Here is a 22,603-nt window from a genome sequence, read left to right on the forward strand (position 1 = left end):
TTAAAAAACTTATGCTCAGACCCCAGCTGGTTTGGCTCAGTGGATAGAGTGTCAGCCTGTGAACTGAAAGGTCTGGGTGTGATTCCAAACAAGGGCACGGGCCTGGGTTCTGGGCTTGATCTCCAGTAGGGGGTGAGCAGGAGTCAGCCAATTAATGATTCTCTGTCATCATTGATATTTCTATCTCTCTTTCCCTCTCCCTTCCTCTCTGAAATCAATAAAAATATTTTAGAGAAAACAAAACAGAAAAGCTTATGCTCAGGCTATATAATTAAAAAAAGTTGGCCCCTCTCTTCTTTCTCCACATTATTTTAACTTTTGAAAGGGACACAGCAGGTTCCAGAATTTTGCTGGCAGAGTCTCAGCCCCTGCGGATTCACATGTCCTCAGAGTAGGTCTCTGGCTTTAGTAATCCAGCATCCGGAATAGCAAAGCCTACTGCACAGTATTAATTCCACCCTCAGACTTCTTACACTGGTACTGACAGCACTGTGCCACTAAACTGATTAGCAGAACCCGAGAGGGACATACGCTGCATTCCTTGTATCTGGCACATCTCTGTGGTAGCCCAAACGGTTGCTAATAAGAAGATTGAAGGCATGCTTCTGATACCCCAAGTCTCTCAATTCCTGGTCACGTTCATTAAAAATCATACCTGCAAAAGAGTGAAGTTACAGTCAGTGCATGAAATCTGCAAAAGATTACAATTACTGTTATGTTATGATCTTAAGAAAATCTTGACTTTAAATTCTTATAACCATATAATAGCCATGTTTCTCAATCCATTTTTGAAAAAGTAAATTGAGGTTAAAGCCAAATTTGTATCAATCCAGCTCAAAAAGCAAGTGCAACTTAACCATAAATGACATCTTCTTACTATTCATAATCTTAAAAATATCTTCAAAAGAAAAACTTACCTCTGACCAAGAAAAAAAGGAAACTTAATGATTTTTTCCATAAAAGCAGTAATAATTGAACAGGCCCCGGTTACAGACAAGTTCTTACATAAACCCCTTCCCTAAAAAAGACTTAATAAACTTTTCTATAAAGTCATTGGTTCCAGGCTTAATCAGCATCTATCAAGAAAGCCCTCCGCTGCCGAAACCGGTTTGGCTCAGTGGTAGAGCGTCGGTCTGTGGACTGAAAGGTCCCGGGTTCGATTCCGGTCAAGGGCATGTATCTGGGTTGCGGGCACATCCCCAGTGGGGGATGTGCAAGAGGCAGCTGGTTGATGTTTCTCTCTCATCGACGTTTCTAGCTCTCTATCTCTCTCCCTTCCTCTCTGTAAAAAATCAATAAAAAATATATTATAAAAAAGAAAAAGAAAAAAAAGAAAGCCCTCCGCAGGTCCCTTAAGGTAACATCCCTGCTGTAATATTCTGCCCAAAATCTTACCCCGACCTTTTGCTTCCTTTCTCCCATGTCAAACCTTTAGCCTCTCCTCAAAGAATGACTCCCTTGCAGCAGCACTTCCCAAGAGCTGGTCATGAAAGCTAATTCCACTGGACATTAACAGATCTTAGGAAGAAAAAAGGGACTTTCTGGTCAGATAAGTCAGGGAAAAGCAGGGTTTTAAAACTCTGACCCTGCACCGGTGGTGACGTGACCATCCGCCAGGGGTCGGGGCAGAAGCAGCGTTCCTCCTCAGTTAGCTGACCCAGCGGCCAGAGTCCCCACGCCCACCTTGGGAAACACTACCTCTTTATCCACGTGCTCACGGGAACTTTTAAAGTTGGAGCACATCCTTTGTTAAATACAGAAGAACAAAGCTCTTTGAGCATTCTGTATAAGGACGAAAACTCCATGAGAGCAAAGGCTGCTATAACAAATTTTTGTTTGTTATAGCAGCCTATAACAAACTGTACATAAATTTTTGTTTGAACACACATTTGCAATTCTTTTGAGTATATACCCAGGAATGGGATGAACTGCTAGGCCATCTATAATTCTATGCTTATTTACTGAGGAACTCTTTTCCACAGTGGCTGCGCCATTTTACATTCATAGGGCAGTATCTGAGGGTTCCAATTTCTCTACATCCTCACCACTTATTACTTTCCTTTTTAAAAGGTTATAACCATCCTAGAGGATGTATCTCATTGTGTTCTGGTTTGAATTTCTGTAACAACTAATTATGTAAAACATCTTTTCATGTGCTTGTTGGCTATCTTCTTTGGAGAAATGTCTATGAAGTTGGGCTATTTGTCTTTTCATTCTTGAATTCTAAGAGTTCTTTAAATATTCTGGATAATGGACCCCTGTTAGAAATATAGTTTGCAAACATTTTTCACCCATTTTTTGGGTTGTCTCCTTCACTTTCTTGGTAGTATTCTTTGATGTTACAAAAGTTTTTAATTTTGATGTAGTCCATTTTTTTTTCTTTTGTTGCTTGTACTTTTGGTGTCATATTTAAGAAACCATTGCCAAATCCAAGGTCATAAAGATTTCTTCTAATGATTTCTTCTAAGGGTTTTATAATTTTAGCTCAATATTTATGTCTGATCCAATTTGAGTTCATTTTCATATACCATAGGAGGTAAGAGTCCAACTTCATTCCTTCGCATGTGGGTATGTAGTTGTCTCAATGCCCTTTGTTGAAAAGACTATTCTCTCCCCATTAAATTGTGTTGGCACCTTCTTTTTGTCGTTGTTGTTGTTAATCATCACCTAAGGATATTTTCCCATTGATTTTTAGAGTGGAAGGGAGGGGAGAGACAGTGGAATACCCACTGGCTGCTTTCCACTTATGCCCCAACCAGGGCCAGGGATCAAGCCTGCAACCAAGGTATGTGCTCTTGACCAGAACTGAACCTGGACCCGTCAGCCCAAGGGCCAATGCTCTCCCCTGAGCCAAAGCAGCTAGAGCCTGGGCACACTTTTTTTTTTAAATCAACTGACCAGAGCTGCCACAGGTTTACTTTATATTTCTCAGCCATCCACTAATCTATATCTGTGCCAGGACCACAGGTTTGATTACTATAGCTTTGTAGAGGTTTTGAAATTAGGACATATGAGTCATCCAATGTAGTTCTTTTTCAAGATTGTTCTGGAGACTGCTAAATTTCTCAAACAAGCTGCAGCTGATGAAAGTGTGCCCCAAATCTATCAATAAAAGGCCCAACACCCAGCACTAGCACCCACCATGTCTTGCTTCACAGCTGGGCCTTGCCTGGGCACCTCCAAGCCCAATACAAATAGAAAATAGCAGATCCCTCTGTAGCTCCTGCTGTGTGACCCCTGGAAGCCCGAGAACCAGTGCCCCCAGAGGACAGCTTCAGACCACAATTCTATCCACCCACGAGTGATACACTCATGGGGCAGACTCTTCTTTAAGAAGAGGAAGAGGAAGAGGAAGAAGAGAAGATAAAAATATGAACAATAAAATGGCAACAAATACTAGTACATATTTATCAATAATTAAATCTAAACAAATCAAATGTACAAGAAATCTAATGAACAAAATACACTGGTGAATGAAATCAGCACCAAAGCCTTACTGAAGCAAGTCCTGCTCCACAGGGATGTTCCCTGCACAGCAGCTCTCTCTCTGTAGTTGCAGCTGGTCCTCACAGCCAACTGGCTTGAAGGTCAACTCCTCCCAGTGATGCCAACAGCAATTAAGGCTCAACTACAAGCCTGTGCACACAGCACACACAGGGGCACACCCAGAATTCCCAGCTCAGGTGACTGGGGAGATTGAGCCACTGGGCCCTACAGGACACCTACTACACAGGCCATTCTATAATTCCAGGAGACACAGTAGCTCTACCTAGTACACAGAAACAAACACAGAAATACAGCCAAAATGCAGAGACAAACATGTCACAAATGAAAGAAATGGAAGCCAGCAAACTATTAAATACAAAATTGAAAACCATGGTTATGAAGTTACTCAAGGATCTTCATGAGAATTTCAAGGATCTTAGTGAGAATGTCAAAGACATGAAAAAAGGACCATTCAGAAATTAAGCATACACTAAGTGAAATAAAGAATAATTTACAGGGACTCAATAGTAGAATAGAGGATTCTGAGAATCAAATCAACTATTTGAAATATGAGGAAGAAAAAACACTGAAATCAAGAGAGCAAAAAGAAAAAAGAATCCAAAAATATAAAGTGTAAGGATCCTCTCACTTCAAGCACACCAACATTCGCATTATCGGGGTGCTAGAAGGAGAAGAAAGAGAGCAAGGTATTGAAAACCCATTTGAAGGAATAATAACAGAAAACCTTCCCTACCTGGTGAAAGAAATAGACTTACAAGTCCAGGAAGCGCAGAGAGTCCCACACAAGAGGATCTGAAAGAGGCCCACATTAAGACACATCATAATTAAAACACCAAAGGTTAAAGACCAAGAGAGAAACTTAAAAGCACCAAGAACTCAAGGGAGCACCCATATGACTGTCTCCAAAGAAACTTTGCAGGCCAGAAGGGAGTGGCAAATATTCAAATTGATGAATAGTAAGGGTCTACAACCAAGATTACTCTACCCAGCAAAGCTCTCATTTAAAATTGAGGGTCAGATAAAGAGCTTTACAGACAAGAAAAAGCTAACAGAGTTCATCAACACCAAACCAATATTACATGAAAGGTTAAAGGGTCTTCTTTAAGAAGAGGAAGAGGAAGAAGATAAAAATATGAACAATAAAATGGCAACAAATACTAGTACATATCTATCAATAATTAAATCTAAACAAATCAAACGTACAAGAAATCTAATGAACAAAATACACTTGTGAATAAAATATAGTCAGAGACATGGAAGCATGGAACAGACTGATGACTCTCAGAGGGAAGAGGGAGGGAGGGCAGGAAGAAGCCTATCTTTGCCTTAAGTAATCCCTGTCCATTGTTTCTATACATCTAGGCTAATACCCTTTTGAAATGCCCCCTATCAGACCTCTCAAGAAAGCACATAATCTTAACTACCTGTAATCGAATCCCTGAGTTGCTTTTCTTCCACCTCTATATAATCTTTCTTACATTCCCTCCTTAATTTCTAATGCATAAGACACTGCAAACTGTATTTTTAGAAGCATTTATCTTCGTCCATTGAGACCCTGATCCCTCTTTTTGGCTCAAATAAATTTTTATAAAATACCATAGGCCCGGTGCACAAATTCGTGCAAAACGGGGGCCGATCAAGGTTGGGCTGGTGGGGGGAGGGGCTGTGGGCAGTTGGCCAGCCAGTCCCACCCTCGATCGGGGTGAGAGGGCGATAGGGGACCAGGCTGGCCGGTCAAGGGGAGGGGCTGTGGGATGGCCCACAACCAGGCTGGTTGACCACCATAGTGCGCATCAGAGCAATTGGTTGGTCCGGTTGTTCCACCGTTCTGGTCACTTGGCTTTAATATATACAGACTAGAGGCCCGGTGCATGAAAATGCATGCACTGGAGGGGGCATCCCTCAGCCCAGCCTGTCCCCTCACAATCCAGGAGTGGGAGGGAGGATTGTGAGGGGACAGGCTGGGCTGAGGGATGGGAGGGGTGGGAGGCAACCTGGCGATGAGGGGAAAGTGACGCCCCATCACACCTCTGCTGGCCTTGGACTGCCCTGGTTACCTGAGCCTCGGGCGGCCCTGGGCTGCTGGGCAGCCACCATCCAAGTTTTGCCTGTGCCTTGGGCCGGCCATGGGTGGTTGGGAGACTGAGGGGACTGGGGGACTCCAGAGGCAGGCAAATAGAGTGTGCCTGCTGCCCTGGCAGGCCTGAGAGGACTGGGCACTACCATCTTGTGGCTGTGGATGTTGCCATCTTTGAGGGGGGGGGGGGCAGTCAATTTGCATATTTCCTCCTTATTAGCTGTGGGTGCTGTCATCTTTGCAATGGTGTGAGAGTCAATTAGCATATCCCCTCTTTATTGGATAGGATTTCTACGTTTGAACATTTCTTTATGCTGACAGGCTCCACATTAATTTTAGAATCAGCTTTTCTATCTCTTTAACAAAGGCTATGGGGATTTTAATAAAGTTTCCATTTGATCTGTAGCTTGGCTTTGGATAGTACAGACATCTTAACAGTTTTTAGTATTTCATTCTATAAACCTACATATTTAGATCTGCTTTTATTTTTTTCAGCAATGATTTGTAGTTTTCAGTGTACAAATCTTGCACCTCATTAATTAAATTTATTCCTAAGTATTTTATTCTTTTGAATAGTATTCTTGCTGCCAACTTGTACAAAAATACAACTGGTTTTTGCATGTTGATCTTGTACCCTGTAAATTTGCTGAATTCATTTATTGGCTGTAATAGATTTTTTGTGTATTCTTTAGGAACTTTTTGAGAATTTAGTTGTTCGGTGAGGCAATTTGGGTTTGTCACTTCAAAAAGCTACAATTCTCTCGCTGCTTCTTTCCAAAGCAAATATAATAAACCCAACATTATTTCTGAATAAAAGTTTCACCAAAATAACTATGAATAAGAATTTTTCCCACTAATACTCTTAAAATGTCTACATGGCTATTTGAAAAAGATTAATGTATTTTATAAAAATTGAAGTATTAGCTTCTATTTCCTCATATTTTAAATACTTTTTTAATTTCATGTATTAAAAAAATCATTAAATCCTAGAAACTTATTTTATTTTTTTGAAACTAAGATACAAAAATGTTTTAACATTTCCTTTACATTCTATCTTTCAATTTCTTGAAATACTATTTTATGCTTCCATGATAAGATCAAATTCCTTTTAAGTTTTAAAGAAAACCAAAATGGCTCATTTATCTCTTAAAATAAAGCTTGCTAAAACCAGTATTTGAGAATTATAATATTCAAAAACATATACAGCCTATTCTTGCTATCAACTTGAACAGAATTTTTGAAGAGAAAATCTTATATTTTGTACTCAGATTTTATAAAATTCTATATTAAATATTTAGAGCAACTTAATTCATATAAGCAGAAATTAAACATAAGTAATCTCAAATTACTTCTCAACCCAGTGAGTTTTGTTGTTTTAACTAATTCTGTGACTTAGAGTCAAACATGTTTCCATATTAAATAATTATAGCAATTAAAATCCTCCCCCATAGGTTCCACTGTCTTTCCAACCCCTTAATTTCTCATTTCCTATTCTGGATCTTACTAGTTTCTCCCAGTCCTCATAAAGTACTGAAGTCAGAATTGGACATATTAGAATATAACTCCCCTCTAATTCTACAAAAACCATAGATCTCAGCTAGTTCATGAACAAAATAAACTGGTGGGGGGGAAATGATACATTTCTGCTCCCCCGAGCAACACACAACTTAAAGAATAATTAAAACTTAAACTTCCAATGATTAAATACAATGATTAAAAAACATGCTGCTAGCAAAAATCAAATACACTTACCCAATTCAGAAGAGAATTTCATGTTGCCTTTTTCTGCATCTTCAATATGATTATCTACCACATCATGAATCTTGTTTGCTTGGAACTGTAATTCTAATATTCGATTTGGACCTCGGGTAAAACGGGGATAGAATTTTTTGGGGAAAGGCCCATGGGGCCCAGACCCCTTGATGGGCACATTCCTAAGTGGCTGAGTCACTTCACTGAAGTTGAAATAAACAAAAAGCAAAACCGTCCAGGTCGCAGATGTAAAAAGGCATCCATAACAGAAATATCGAACTGTGATGCTTCCCATCATAGACCTAGCATAGCTGAAGGGCCATTTTCAGTTTCCTGAAAGAGAAGGATAGTAAGTCAAACACTTCATGATATCTGTAAATCTCCCACCAAGTTCATATTCACTGTTTCTCAAACCACCAGTGGCACTTCTGAGCTATTTCCTTAGGATCTCTAGGCATACTATTAAAGATTCAAATGGAAGAAAATGTGAATAGCCAAATTAAAAAATAAATGCAACAATTAAAAACACAGGCCAATGAATTAATGCTCAGAAAACCAATGACAGCAAAATAGCTGACTTATTCGCCTGCCCATGTCAATGGATACTGCTCCACCTCTGTTCTGGATTGCTTTCAGTGTGGTGTTTTTTTTCCCCAGATTCTAACTTTTAATGAGGGAAATACCAGTCCAACATGTGTCATGAAAGTACATCTAAGATCCCTTCCAACTATAAAATTGTAACTCTTTTAATCCCAGGATCTTAAAATCTGTTATTAAAAATAAGCAACTAAAAAAATAGTTCACTTTCTAATCAAAGATTAAACCTACCCTAATGCCTACTCTAGATTAAACAGTTACATTTTAAATTTATAACCAAAAGCGTTGTGGACGAAAAGGGGCCACATGCTAACCTGACTAACTCAGAAAAGGCCTGCATAGTGGTCTTGCAAATAACCACAAAGGATGGTCTGAAATTAAAACCTTTAATTAAAAAGCAGTTTATAGTGGACTGGAGGCCTGGTGCACAAAATCTGTGCATGGGTATGGTCCCTAGGCCTGGCCTGTGATCAGGGCCATTTCCCCTGGCTGCCCACGGCCAGCCCCGCCCCCCGCCTCCACCCCTCACCCCGAGTTTCCCATTGGCCATCGGGTGTTCAGAGCCTTGGTGGGAGAGACACCAAGAGATTGGCCATTCCCTCTGGCTTGCCGGCCCCACCCCCGCCTCGGGCTGCCCTGTTTGGGGCAACCCTTGGAGTGGGGCCTTGGCCTGGCACTGCCAGCATCCTGTCACCCACCCCTGGTTCCCCATTTCCCATCAGGCGATGGGAGCCGAGAGGTGGTCAGTGCACCTCATAGTGACTGGTCGCAGTCATTCTGGTCATTCTGCCTTTAGGGTCAATTTGCATATTACACTTTTATTACATAGGATTGTTACGTCCTAGGCCAGTATCTCCTGACAAAGATCAGCTTAGATCTTTACTGAGCCTATTGTCTTTTTGAATCTAAGATAACAACTTTGGAAAGTCAGAACTACTTTTAACTTCCCTTTTTCTGGACCCCTCTGGGCACAACAAAAGGCACCACGTAGAGACTACAAATTCCTTCATTGTTATTGTTATCATGTTAATTGTGGACTGTTATCTATCCTGTACCCACCTATGTAAAAGAAGCATGGTGTCTATCATTTCATTTTTTATCCAATCCTAGAGGTTTCCCGGCTTTGCTTTCCCTCACTAATCTATCACCAATAGATTTCCTGTAACCCATTTACATCTCTACCTTTGATGGTAAAATAGGTGAAAAACCACCATTCTGAGAGCATTATCTCAATTTGTTGAGCTTCTGCTTCCCAGCAATTGTCAACAATTTGGCTCAAATAAACTCACAAAAATTCTTTACAGATATGAATGTTTTCATACGTCAACAGAGTTCAAATAATTCTATTTCCCCTCTCCTTATGGTGTCCTATAAACATATTCACTATAAAAGAACATTCATAGTTTTCTGTCTCTCTCTCTTCTACTCTCTCTAAAAATCAAAGGAAAGATGTCCTTCCCTCTCCCAGGTATTTTTCTGGGAGGCCACCAAGTTGGTTGCCCTGTTTGAAAAAAAAAAAAAAAAAAAAAAAAAAAATCAATGGAAAAATATCCTCGGGTGAGGATTAAAAAACAAACAAATAACATAGTACTGAAGTTTTCCTCACACTATTTGGTTTTCATGGAGGCCTCACAAAACTTCCCGAGGAATTCTTTGTAAAGAGACCAACATACATACAAAATAGTCTCACAGAAACCCTACGTAAGTAATGTACAAATAGAAGAATTCTACAAAGCGATATTAACATTATTCCTTATTTCTACAGTATGAAATAATTGTAGAAATAGTATTACCACCACTCCAGATCCAAACAAAGCAAATCAGCATTAAGTCCAACTTCAAAAATTAAGCTGTTTGTACGTTATGCCGAAAGTCTAGAAGATGGTCGGTAAATAGCTCAATTCTTACCAACCGAGTAGTTATTTTACCACATGTCGATTCAAAGGCTTAAAAAACAAACAAAACAACAGCAGCACCAAACAAACAAAAACTCTCCGCTACAATACCACCACAGAAGCGGGAAATGACTGCAGCTCAGAAGTAAAGTCAGGCACCACTGGAAGTGCTGTCCTGCCAGCTGTTAGCAAATGAAAGAAATGCAATAAAAACTGCTTTACTTAGGAGTGGAAGAAAATATTCTCTAAGCAATGTGAATGGAGCCATCAAAGCAAGTAAGACAAAAGGTTACAAATTTGCCCCTTTGCAACAAAAATGTAAAGAATAGAGACATTTAGGTGAAACATTAGATTTTTAAACTAAAACACATTCTAAGTTCCTAAAATATTCACTTGAGAGTAGGCAAAAACAAACAAACAACATAAAAAACAAAAGCACTATTTCTTTAAAAGGCCATGGAATTCTGAAGTTCAATACTAACTATACAGGCTGTTGATTCCAATAAACTATACATCTAAGGAGCCAATCCCTTCTTCAATGCTAAGGGGTAAAATAAGGCAGGGAAGAGCAATATATAATAAGATTTCTACTTAGATTGTTTTCCTCAAGCCATTCTAGGCCTTCCCACCTCCACACTGCCACCTGAAACCCAGACACAGAAGGGAACCACGCAGAGGGACAGAGAAGCCAGCGGATGGTAATCAAGGGCTGTTCCATCAAGTAGCTCTGTCCAATAGATGGACGCTCTGACATCAATTCACATCTTTTCCTTTACCCCAGTCCACCAACTTGGTGGGCAACGTCCAGAGCCCTTCAAAACCCATCTTAAAATTTCTTCATTCACGTTCCTCCTGTAACCTTCGCCCATATTCTATTTAAGTAACCCTGACCCTACCCTGATTTCATCATTTGGAACTCACCTAATAAATAACCTCTTAAATCTTAACTTAAAGCCACAGTCTGACCACAACCCTGACTTCCCAGCGGTGTCATTCTTATCCACACTAATACTGCGCTTCAATTTCACTGCGGGCAGAGTCCAGACACTCAGCCTTCCCTTACTCAAACAGCTTATATTTCTTTTGTTTCTGTGTCCAAGTACACATCCCTTAATGTCTTACTTCTTTCCCTATTTGCTTGGAACATGCTGTATAGTATTAGAAAGTGCTAAATGCTAAGGGGTAAATTAGGGCAGGGAAGAGCAATATGAAGTGGAAGAGTGTGTGAAATTTAGGGAAGATCTCACTGAGAAGGTGATACTTGAATCACCTGAACAGAACAGTAAGCACTGCAAATACCCGGGAGCGAGCTATCCCTGCAAGGAAGCAAAAGCAGAGCCCCTCTAAAGTTAGTGTGCCTGTGGGGTCAAAGGTTTTGCATCATATAGACCACATGCTCTGGTCACAAGACAATCACAGAGGTTAAAAACCAATTAATGACAAAAAAAAAATAACTAGAAAAACGAGAAACATATAAATGTAAATTAGAAATTATTTAGAACCAAATAGTGAAAATACTTTTCAAAACTTACGACATAAAGCAAATACCAAATTTAACTGTCTAAGAACTTAAAACCTCCAAACAAAAATCAAAAGCTGAACATTTAATCTAATCTGTGCTAATGAAATAATGAACCCAGCATCTACAAAGTCTGTTTGCTATTCCTTCCATAGGCAATTACCTAGGACAAAGCAAATGTTTAAATGTTAGTTGTAAATATTTCTCTCTTTGCATGTCCAGCATGGCTAGAGAGCGGTCCAGTTCCTGAGTAGGGGTGGCTGGGGATTGAGTAAGTGAAAGAAAAAGACAGAGTTAGAAGGAAAAAGCTGGGACCGGGTGGGACCACTGCCCTTTTCTGGTGGAGACAATGACCCAGAGTACAGGAAGCCCAATGCCTTTCAGCTGCTGCACAATCCTCTGCATTGCAATTCAAAATATTTAAAGTATAAGGAGCATGACTAAGTTTGTTTTGAGGTGACACATAGCATGTCTCCCCCTTTTTGTTCTAGTAATTGCATTTTAAGAATATGATTGGGCTGAAACTGGTTTGGCTCAGTGGATAGAGCGTTGACCTGCGGACTGAAAGGTCCTAGGTTTGATTCCGGTCAAGGGCATGTACCTTGGTTGCGGACACATCCCCAGTGGGGGGTGTGCTAGAGGCAGCAGATAGATGTTTCTAACTATTCCTCTCTATAAAATATCAATAAAATATTTTTTAAAACTTAAAGAGTATGATTGGCTTTTTCCACTACTGAGTGACATCCATTAGCCAGATTTGATTAGGTTTAAGTCCTTGGGGATTTACCCCTAATGCTGGCACAGGGAGGTGGATCACACACTGGGGTATTGCTTCACACTTGGTGAGCCTGCTCTGGGAAATACGGAGCTCCTTGCGCAAGGCAGAGGCGTTCTGATGATGTGGGGCATGCGAGGCCTGTGCCATGGACTATGGTGTGGCCTCCTCTACTGAGGCAACAAGGCGATCTGCTTCCTCATTGCCGTCAGCCAGGGATGCGGAAGGCCAGCATGGGATCTAATATGGCCAATAAAACAAGGAAATTGTCTTTCTCAAATAGCGTTTTGAAGGCTGAAAAGTAAATGAAAGAGTTCCTCTAAATTAGTGTGCCCTGTAGTAGCCATTTCAATAATTTTGGCCATACTTACCACATGGACACTGTCACTATCAGTTGATGGACTCCATAGCAAAATCTGTCAAGGCATAAATAAGAGCTTGTGTTTCTACCATTGTGCTGAAATATAAGGGGTTTGAAGGACCTTTGCTCCCCTGCTGCAGTAGATCCAGCCTTTCCAGAACTGAATCCACCTGTAAAAATGGTTAATGCCTGAGGTATAACATCTCTTTCAATGTGGCAGCTAATACCATCCCGTGTGTTAGAAATAAGGCAAGCCCCCCCAAGTCAGGGGTCCTGGTAAGGGTGCGCACACATGGTTTGGAAGTACACGCATACCAACATTCTTTGCTCTTGGTTGGAGCGCAGGCACACAGTCTTTCGTGATTGGCTAATTCAAAGGGAGGGGTTGGCCTTTGCCATTTCAAAATGGCAGCCTTCAGGGGATCTGCAAGCCATGCAGCCAACATGGTGGCTGCCAACTCATGCAGTCAAAAATGGTGGCTATCTAAACTGTTTGACAGAAAAGATGACTTGTTTGTTCCCACACCTGAATGTAGGCTGGTATTTTTATGAATATTCATTTAATTATCCAATTTAAATATTGATAAATCTGTCCTAGGTTATGGACTGTAAATGACATTAAATTTTTGCAATTAGTCTTTGAGTAACTTTATATAAGCTTTGTCAGGAAGGCAAAAAACACAAATTACTTTTCTTTTTAAAATACATTTTATTGATTTTTTACAGAGAGGAATCTAGAGGGATAGAGAGTTAGAAACATCAGATGAGAGAGAAACATCAATCAGCTGCCTCTTGCACACCCCCTATTGGAGATGTGCCCGCAACCAAGGTACATGCCCTTGACCAGAATCAAACCTGGGACCTTTCAGTCTGCAGGTCGATGCTCTATCCACTGAGCCAAACCGGTTTCGCTCTTACTTTTCTTTATAAGGCCTAATATATTGATTTCTAATTACAGTGGTGTTTGTTTTTTTTTAGACATTTGAAGGAAATATTTTTTCATTCCCTTCCAGAATAATTTTCAGTAGTTTCAAATTTTAGGTAGCAAGTTAAATACTTAGCATTTCTAAACTTAATAATACTTTATATTTTTAAGGATACATTTCAAATAAAATAAAGGCATATTCAATTAACAGATTAAATTCTACCCTCTAGATTTCATAAGAGGCATACTCAGATTAATATTTCAGTATTATGTCATTTCAAAATATTTACAGGTAAGTTTTTATCATATGACTTAGAAACTTCGAAGTCTTCAAGTTTCCAGCGGCTCTGGAAAACCAGGCTCAAGGCTGGCAAAAACAGGCCTGGCCAACCCACTTGACTTTTAAAAGGACCATAATTCTTTCTGCTGGGGAAGTCAAGAAGCAAACCTGTAGCCATTCAAATGCAAAATTATCACTCTTTTCTTAGAGGTCACTGTGGGTGGGGAAATGTTGGCCCATCTGCCTAATTTAAAAAGACCATTTTTTTCTTTTTCTTAGAAATTGCCTTGGAATTTTTTTGGGGGTCAAATCTGCCACCTTTCTGAGGGGAAAAACCAGTCTTTGTGTTTTTTTGTTTTGTTTTTTAACCTATTAACCGAGCGGGACCTATAAATACGTCAAACATAAACACTATTGGGAACGGGTAGGACATATGAATACGTCCTTGAAATATATGTTGCGCCCTGAGAAGGACGGTATATATTTTTTGTAATCTTTTTTTAAAAATATATATTTTATTGATTTTCTTACAGAGAGGAAGAGAGAGAGAGAGAGAGAGCTAGAAACATCGATGAGAGAGAAACATCGACCAGCTGCTTCTTGCACACCCCCTACCGGGGATGTGCCCGCAACCAATGTACATGCCCCTGACCGGAATCGAACCTGGGACCTTTCTGTCCGCAGACCGATGCTCTACCGCTGAGCCAAACCAGCTTCGGCTGTAATCTTTATAATTGTTTGTAAAATTTATAATTTTTTAATTCGATGTTTCCATTTTTTTGTTGGTATTCTTTTCTATTTGTTTGTAATTTTGTATTTTCCTTTGTGCTTTATATATAAATAAACGAAAAATTATATATTTCATTTATTTTAATTAAGTATAAATAAAAAAATAATATAAAATTATGTCCACTGGGTGTGACGTATTGACACGTCCTAGTGAAAGAGTATGCGCCCGTTTTACATTGCGTAATTAAAAAGGGAACTCCCCGGTTAACAGGTTAACATATTTTATTGATTTTTTACAGAGAGGAAGGGAGAGAGAGAGAGAGTTAGAAACATCTATGGGAGAGAAACATCAATCAGCTGCCTCTTTCACATATCCTACTGGGGATGTGCCCGCAACCAAGGTACATGCCCTTGACCGAAATGGAACCCGGGATCTTCCAGTCTGCAGAGTGACACTCTATCCATTGAGCCAAACCAGATTCGGCAGTCTTTGGGATTTTATCCTGTACACTGCAAAGAGCTAAGCTCAGCTCAAAAACTTTAAAATGTCCCAAAAATCAGACAGTTGTGCGCATCTGTTTTAAGCTAGCTTTTCTCTTTACACATGCAGAAATCCCAGTCGCATTTCTATTGTAAATTTTGTAAAACTTTTAAGTCACTAGCTGGAAAAAAAAAAAAGCATGGCAAATATGAGACCTTTTATTTATTTTTTTTACCTCTTTTTTTCTTCTTCTCTCTCTCTTTTTTTTAATCAATCTTTATTGTTCATATTATTACAAAGGTTCCTCATTTCTTCCCCCCTCCACCAGGTTCCCACCCCACCCTCCGCCCCCTCCCCATCCCCCATTGTCCTCATCCATAGGTGCACAGTTTATGTTCAGTCTCTTCCTCCCTCCCTTTCCCCGATAGTAAATCCCTTTTCAGATAGTAAATCAGTTACTTAGCATTTTCTCATATCAATAATATCTCCACATGCCCAATGATACACTTCACACAAAAGACATTAATATGAGACCTTTTAAAATGGCTTTCTGGGGACCGGCTTCCATATTGGATCACCACATGTCTCCCTTCCCCCACCTCCTTCTTGCTTTGGGGGGAAATTCAATAATGGTCTGGCATCTACTGTTTTATTTTTATTTATTTATTTATTTTAGGGAAAGAAAAAGATTTAAGATAAAGAATTATTGGCAGTTGCTGAGAAATTCCTTTAATCCTTTCTACTTGGTTCAGCATAGAACAAGTAGCTAGAGCGTCCAACAAAATGAATATGAAGTCACTTTCGGCCACTGCAAGCAAAACCTTTTGAAAGATCCTCCCTTCCTCCAATTGATGGACAGACGTAAACCCCACCTATGGCCAGACATTCCTGAGCTCTGAACCACCAATCAGCACCTGCAAAATACCCTAAGCCCCGATTCCTAAGTCCCTCGGTCCCTAATCACCAATCAGCGTGTGCTGAGTGCCCTAAGCCCCGCCCCTTATCCTTAAAGGTGCTTGTACCCCGGCCCTAGTTCTCTTATGCCCCTCTCTGTGGAAGCAGCCGGCAGGGGTACCCTTCCCTCCAATAAAGCCTGTGTGTGTCCTGCCATCCGGGTCTCCGGCTACCTTCTCTATTTAATCTATCACCTTTCTTCTCCCGCTCACTGTGATGCCTGTCCTGCTCTGCCTCAAACTCTAGCTCCTGCTCATGATACAGATAAATCTTTAGCAGGTGGGCTCTTGACTGCGGGCACAGGAGCAGCAGGCGGAGGCGGAGGAGGCACAGAGGGGGAAGTGGCATTTTTAGGGATTCGCACCCCTCCACTGTAGGGAGTAAAGCCATAGCTACACCCTGCTTAGACACTCTTAAACGTCCTGTGCTGGACCAAGGCAATTACTCAGTAATGTAGGAATAGGAGTCTTCTTCTCTGGACCTTCTGCTGTGTATCGGTCATGCATCTGCTTTCCGACTTTTTCCCACATTTCATCAACAAAACAAGAAATCAAGAATCTGACTACATTTTGAGCCTAGTTTTAAGCATTTGAGAATTACCTATGTTTTATACCCAGCTAATACAACTTACAGCCAACGCTCCTTACCTTACTTCTTTAAATCTGTTATGCGGCGCGCTTCTTGGAGTGGTCCCCTGGCCTGACTTACTTTTGTGAGTAGCCCTGTACTCATTCCCTGTCCTAGGGCACCAGATGTAAATATTTCTCTCTTTTCCGCGTCCGGTGTCCAGCGCGGCTAGAGAGCGGCCCAGTTCCTGAGTAGGGATGGCTGGGGATTGAGAAAATGAAAGACAGACCCAGAGATAGAAGGGAAAAGGGACCACGCCCTCTTCTGATGGAGAGGTGACCTAGAGCTGATGCAGCCTGTTTTTATACCCCAAATACCAGGAAGTTTTACTAAAAGTAAAGACCAGGAGACCATTCTAGGGTGGGCCTGGGTGGTATTCATTCCTGATGCTTGGCTAGGTTTACATAATAAAACCCACCCCCAGGCACCAGGCTGGGCTCAAGGTCAAGCTGAGGACACTCCTGCCTTTTGGCAAAGTGTGTTTTTCCAGGGCGTGGCTTTGCCCACCTCCTGGATTCAGCTGACAATTGAAAGAAATGCCCTTGTGCCTTCTCAGGCGCTCTCTACAGTTAGTTAATACCAAAACTGGAGAACAAATTCTTTCAATAATAAACTTGAATAGTTCATTAAGCCAAATCTTCAGCAGTTAGATATCACTGTAATATATTTTTCAAAAGGTAAATGAATAAAAGGAAAACCAGTTGTTGGACATGAACTTTCAGGGAAACAAGGCAGTATGGTTTTAAGTTTTTCCTTAGTCATGGTCTGGTGGCTGCTCAGGGACGCCTGTAAATTGAGAACCAGGATTTTGCCAGGGAAATACAGAAGAATGAGGAGAGGTATGTGCAATGTGCTGATTAGAATGACAGACCACAGGGCAAAGCCAGCAAAGAGAAATGTAAAAGGTGGAAGAATGGAGCAGGATGAAAACTACGGATGGGCTAATGGATTAGAGGTCCTGATGTGGCTGAATAATTGCTGAAATCATGTTACCTAAGAGAGTGATCTGGAAAGACTGAGTGCTGCGGCTGGAAAATGAGCTGCCAATACTCAGACTGTGGAGAGGTAAACTAGTGATATATCCTTTCCAGATACAGGAACCAGAGATGTCCTAAGAACAATTTGTCTATACACACCTGAAAACCAAACTTATTATTGCTAATGTTAGCATCTACTGTTGTTATATAGAAAATGTGCCGTGGCACACTAGGTCACAGAAGTCTAAAGTGTCATGAGATCTCAGTCAATTTAAAGCCCTGCATCACTATCAGTTTAGAGTGAGGGTATTTCTCAACAGCACAACAGTCTGAGCTAAGACCCATTTCAAGATGCTTTTCACAGTTAGTCTGTCTTAACAAAGAATGCAGCATACACCAGCTACTAAATTATGCTCCATAAATAGTTAAATTATGTCATGTCCACTGAGACAATTCAGGTTATGCAATGTCACTCTATACAGGATACTTTAAATCAGAGGCTGCCAACAGGTGGTCTGCGAGGTCCAAAGGTTGGCAACCACTGCTTTAAATCATTCCATCAGTCTTCCAGTATATTTAATCCCTATAGTCTATTAAATATACTGAAGAAGCCAACATTTTTCTTCTGAAAAATAATGAAATAATCCTAAAGGAAAGGCTAATATTTACCACAGTACAAGCTCTATATGCCGGACACCATGAAAGGTGCTGGGGATTTGTATTTTAGGCTCTATCACACTTAAAAAAAAATAAAAATCAGAAATTACGGGTAAGCAGAAAGTTAAAAATTAACAACCACCTGAAATCTCACCACTATTAAGGTTTTGCTGTAAATTCTACTACTTATTTTTAATCTCTCTATATTAGTTATAAAACATTATACCACTATCAGCACTTACTGGAAAATAAATTCAATGAACTCAGGTTAGTGGTATTATGGGTACTTTTCTAGTTACTTTGCTTTACTTAAAACATTTTCTACAAAGAACATATTTATGTCTTTAACAATCAAGGCAAAAAAATTCTTAGGAAAAAACTTCCCAACTTAAAAAATATAAGAACAGATTAAAGAGGATTAAATGCTAAGGTTTGAATCTCAGAAACAAATGGGGATTTTAGCTAAAAGGAAATATTTTAATCCCATTAATTTGTCAAAAATTTAAGAATAAAATCTGAACAATGAAAAGCATAATTTGAAAAACTGTTTTTCTTCTATGAACCACTAACTAGTTTGAAATCCGTGTGCCTTTCACTGTTCACCTTTTTTTTAATACAAGACTCTAAACAAGAAAGCGATCGTTTTCCTTTAGTACAAAATAATTTTTATAATATTTAATGAAGTTTAAAATATCTACCTTTAAATGTTACATTTTTACCTTTGAGTAGTTCCAGCTATTTTCTCATCAGGATACTCTCTATTCCAAATTGTCAAACAGAAAACAATTGTCAGGATTTTCCATAAAAGAGACACATTTGGATTTTAATTCAGCTACAGTCATGTGGGTACAAATACTGATTTACGACAGTGCCCTTCCTAAATACCCCTGTGAAATTACCAGGTGATGACAACACAAAAGCACACATTATTTTTTCTCATTTGTTACCTACCCTGTAAGACTAGAAGAAAATATTGCCACCAACATGTTTCATAATTACAAATAAGAGATTACTGAATTAGAAAAGGTTCAGAGCAAATTCCAGACATTATATGCTCTCCAAAAATAATCAACCCTTATGAATCTCCTCTAAGAAAATCTAAGGAGAACATAAACCTACATAGTGTCTCTATTTTATAACTCAAATGCAAAGGAAAACTGCATGCTGATATTGATGGGAGAAAGAAGCAAAATTAATTAAATGCTTAAAAAAAAAAAAAAAACAAAAAAAAAAACTAAAACATGACAAAGCACCTAAAATAACCAAACCTGGGATATCTACTTGGTCAGTGAATATGGGCTGGGAGAGGCTAACCACTACTCTTTAATACCATGTCTGATCAAATGCACAAGCAGAAAGGAGAAGCTCTCCCTGGTTAAGACAAGGAGAGGACATAAACACTTACTTCATGGAATCCTTAGATCGCAGATCTTTCTAATCATACATTCTACTAAAATATTTAATCTGCTTTATTGGTATGCCATATTTTAATAACTCATTTCTGACCCCATGCCACTCAAGGAAATGCCCTGACTGCACCTCCGTTTATCTATACAAAACAGCTCATAGTATGTCAACAGAGGGGTCATAAAATCAAATGAAACCAGAAGACACCACCCAGATAAATGAGGAAAAGAGAGAAAACATAAGAGCAGAGGAAGTAACAGGGCGTGTCCCTCACCTAAAGAAATCATCTGACCCAGTGATCCCACTTCTAGGAATACATCCTAAAGAAAACCAGACACCATTCAGAAAGGATGCATGCACCCTATGTTGACAGCAGCACAATGTACAATAGCTAAGATCTGGAAACAGCCCCAGGGCCCATCGGTAGACGAGTGGATAAAAAAGCTGTGGTACATTTATACCATGGGATACGCTGCAGCAGTAAAAAAAGAATCTCTTACCCTTTGAGACAGGTTCGAGGGACCTGGAGAGTACTGAGCTAAGCAGAATAAGCCAGTGAGAGAAAGATAGGTATCACATGATCTCACTCACATGTGGAAACTAATGAACAAAATAAACTGATGAACAAAATAGATCCAGAGACATAGAAGCACAGAACAGACTCTGGGACCTCAGAGGGAAAGTGGAGGAGGGAGAGTAGATGGGAGGGAAGAGATCAAAGAATTTGTATGTATATATGCATAACCCATGGACACAACAAGCGTGGGGCGGGCTAGAAAAGGTCAATGGGGGAAAAGGGGAGATATATGTAATACTTTCAACAATGAAGATTTAATTAAAAAAAATTTTTAATTCCAAAAACTCTGTTGATTAGCCAGCCTCCATAAAATAAACAATATGAAAACACTTAGGAACCCCAAAATTATGAAAGCTAATATCTCTTGTTCTCATTCTGCCCACAAAAAGGGGATTAAACCCACAGTACATCTAAAGAGGGTGATCACCCTCAAGAGAACTCAATCGTAACTTTCCTATAATCCAGTCCCTGCCTTTTTTCTCCTTTCATACAATCTTCCTGATGTCCCCTCCTTAATTCCAAATGCATAAAAGAAGCTACAAACCCATTTTTAAAAATATATTTTTTTTTATTGATTTCAGAGAAGAAGGGAAGGGAGAGACAGAAGCATCAATGATGAGAGGGAATCATTGATTGGCTGCCACCTGCACGCCCTCTTACTGGGGATTGAACCTACAACTCAATTTGTGCCCTTAATTGGAATCAAACCCAGAACCATTCAGTCAACAGGATGATGCTCTATTCACTGAGCCAAACTGGCTAGGGCTGCAGCTTCTTTTATGCATCTAAAATTAAGGAGGGAACAAGGAACATTATGTGAAGGTGGGAGAAAGCAAGGCATACAGTGATTGGACTATAAGATAGTTAAGATTATTTGCTCTCTCTCTCGAGTGGTTAAGTCTTGTTGTAATGAGTGGCTCATGCATTAGAAGGATGGGTCTATAAAAAAAAGAAGGATGGGTCTAAAAAGAGGCATTTCAAAGGTTTGTGAACCTATATACAAAAAGCAATGTTGGCCTTGCTTATAGCAAAGATAAACCCCTTACCGTTATATTTCTGGGACATGATTACTCCTACCATGACCTGTCCAGTTAGGAATTTATGACCAGATAACCCTTGTGGTTACTTTCCACAGAACTCCCTTTTTTTGGTCCACACTTCATACGGTATATAAACATCTAATCACTATATTATACTAGTAATAGGCCTTCCTTCCCTCAGCTTCCAGCACAGGTTTTTCTCTGGCACCCGGGACCCAGGCTTTCGCTCCGGCCAGAGTCTGCCTTCTTTGTCTTTGCTACAGACTCTGGCCAGAGTCTGCTATTTTCATCCTCGCTGCAGATTCCAGCGGGATCATCTTCGCTGCTTCGCTGCAGACTCTGGCCTGAGTCTGCCATCTTCGTCTTCTTGCAGACTCCGGAGTCTGCAGTTTTATCTTCGCTGAGGCACTCCGTTCCTGCAGATCCCTCTGTTCCTGGCCCTCCCTCTCATAACAGGCATCCCGCCCCTCCTGGCCACTCCACGCCTGGAGCAGCTGGGCAGCCGCCATCTTTGGCCTTCTAATTTGCATACTCACTCTAATTGGCTGTGGGCGTAGCGGAGGTACAGTTATTTTACATGATTGTCTATTAATAGGTAAGATACCTAGAATGAATATAATAATGTATATCCTATCTAATAACGATGGAATATGAAAACTGTCACTTCGCAACAAAGATGGTGGCACCCACAGCCAATAAGGAGGAAATATGCAAATTGATGTGGCAAAGATGGTGGCAGCCAGGCCAGGATGTTTGCATCGTTGCCATGGCAACAATGCAGGTGTTCCACCCCACCCTGGCTGCTCTGGGCCCCTGGGCAGTGCACAAAGGCAGAAGGCGGCTTTGGGCTGGAGCAAAGGCAGAAGGCAGCAGCCAGAGTGAAGGCCCAGGTCCCAGGTGCCAGCAGCCAGGGAAAGGAAGACCTATTCTTGCATGAATCTTCATGTATTGGGCCTCTAGAAAACTATAACTTGAAAATACATTAAAAACTTATTTAATTTAAAAAAGGGGGGATAACTTTGGCTTAGAAGCCCTCTCCCATTCTTAGAACAAGAGAAGCTGGACAAATCAAAAATTAGTAACACTTTTGGACCCATCAGAGAACTGAAGTTACAGGGCAAACTGCCACCTAAACCTGGAGAGAGACAGCTGAGATCTACTTACCTGGAGCAAAAGCTGCTGGAGCCATAAACTTGGGCTGGAGCTGGGTGAGAACGAGCATGAGTTACAAACTCCAGGAATGAGGTTCTGGGGGCTGGCACACTTCTGTAGGCTTTACCTCCAGGAACCGCACCAGGTCCTTAAGGTGAAGGCAAAGATCCCAGAAAGATCCTCTGGTGAATCTGGAAGGAGAGGGAGTAACCACTGTGAAACAAGCCCAGAGCCTTCTCCATAAAAATGGCTGGTCTGGCCCTGCCAATGCAACTGCAGGCAGGACTCGCAACTCAATAAATCTAGGAGCTTTT

At 40.4% G+C, this 22,603-nt stretch overlaps 1 protein-coding gene across 12 annotated transcripts in view; it reads right to left on the reverse strand.

Annotated features, from left to right (window-relative positions):
• Positions 1-22,603, reverse strand: part of GALNT11 (polypeptide N-acetylgalactosaminyltransferase 11) — a 48,804-nt gene that overhangs the window by 21,444 nt on the left and 4,757 nt on the right. For 3 of the 12 annotated variants that reach the window (XM_045572398.1, XM_036412642.2, XM_045572391.1), the window contains 3 exons: positions 22,302-22,480; positions 7,337-7,669; positions 532-655 (listed from right to left, as the gene is read on the reverse strand). In XM_045572398.1, coding sequence (XP_045428354.1) covers positions 532-655; positions 7,337-7,634 — 422 coding nt within the window. In that variant the 5' untranslated portion in view covers positions 7,635-7,669; positions 22,302-22,480. Of the gene's footprint in view, positions 1-531; positions 656-1,395; positions 1,415-7,336; positions 7,671-7,738; positions 7,886-18,832; positions 18,849-19,394; positions 19,412-22,301; positions 22,481-22,603 lie in introns of those variants that run through there. The other 9 variants (XM_045572394.1, XM_045572395.1, XM_045572393.1 and 6 more) reach the window with 8 other exon arrangements.

Source organism: Pipistrellus kuhlii, unplaced genomic scaffold (assembly GCF_014108245.1).
Source record: "Pipistrellus kuhlii isolate mPipKuh1 unplaced genomic scaffold, mPipKuh1.p scaffold_m20_p_47, whole genome shotgun sequence".
NCBI lineage: Eukaryota > Metazoa > Chordata > Mammalia > Chiroptera > Vespertilionidae > Pipistrellus > Pipistrellus kuhlii.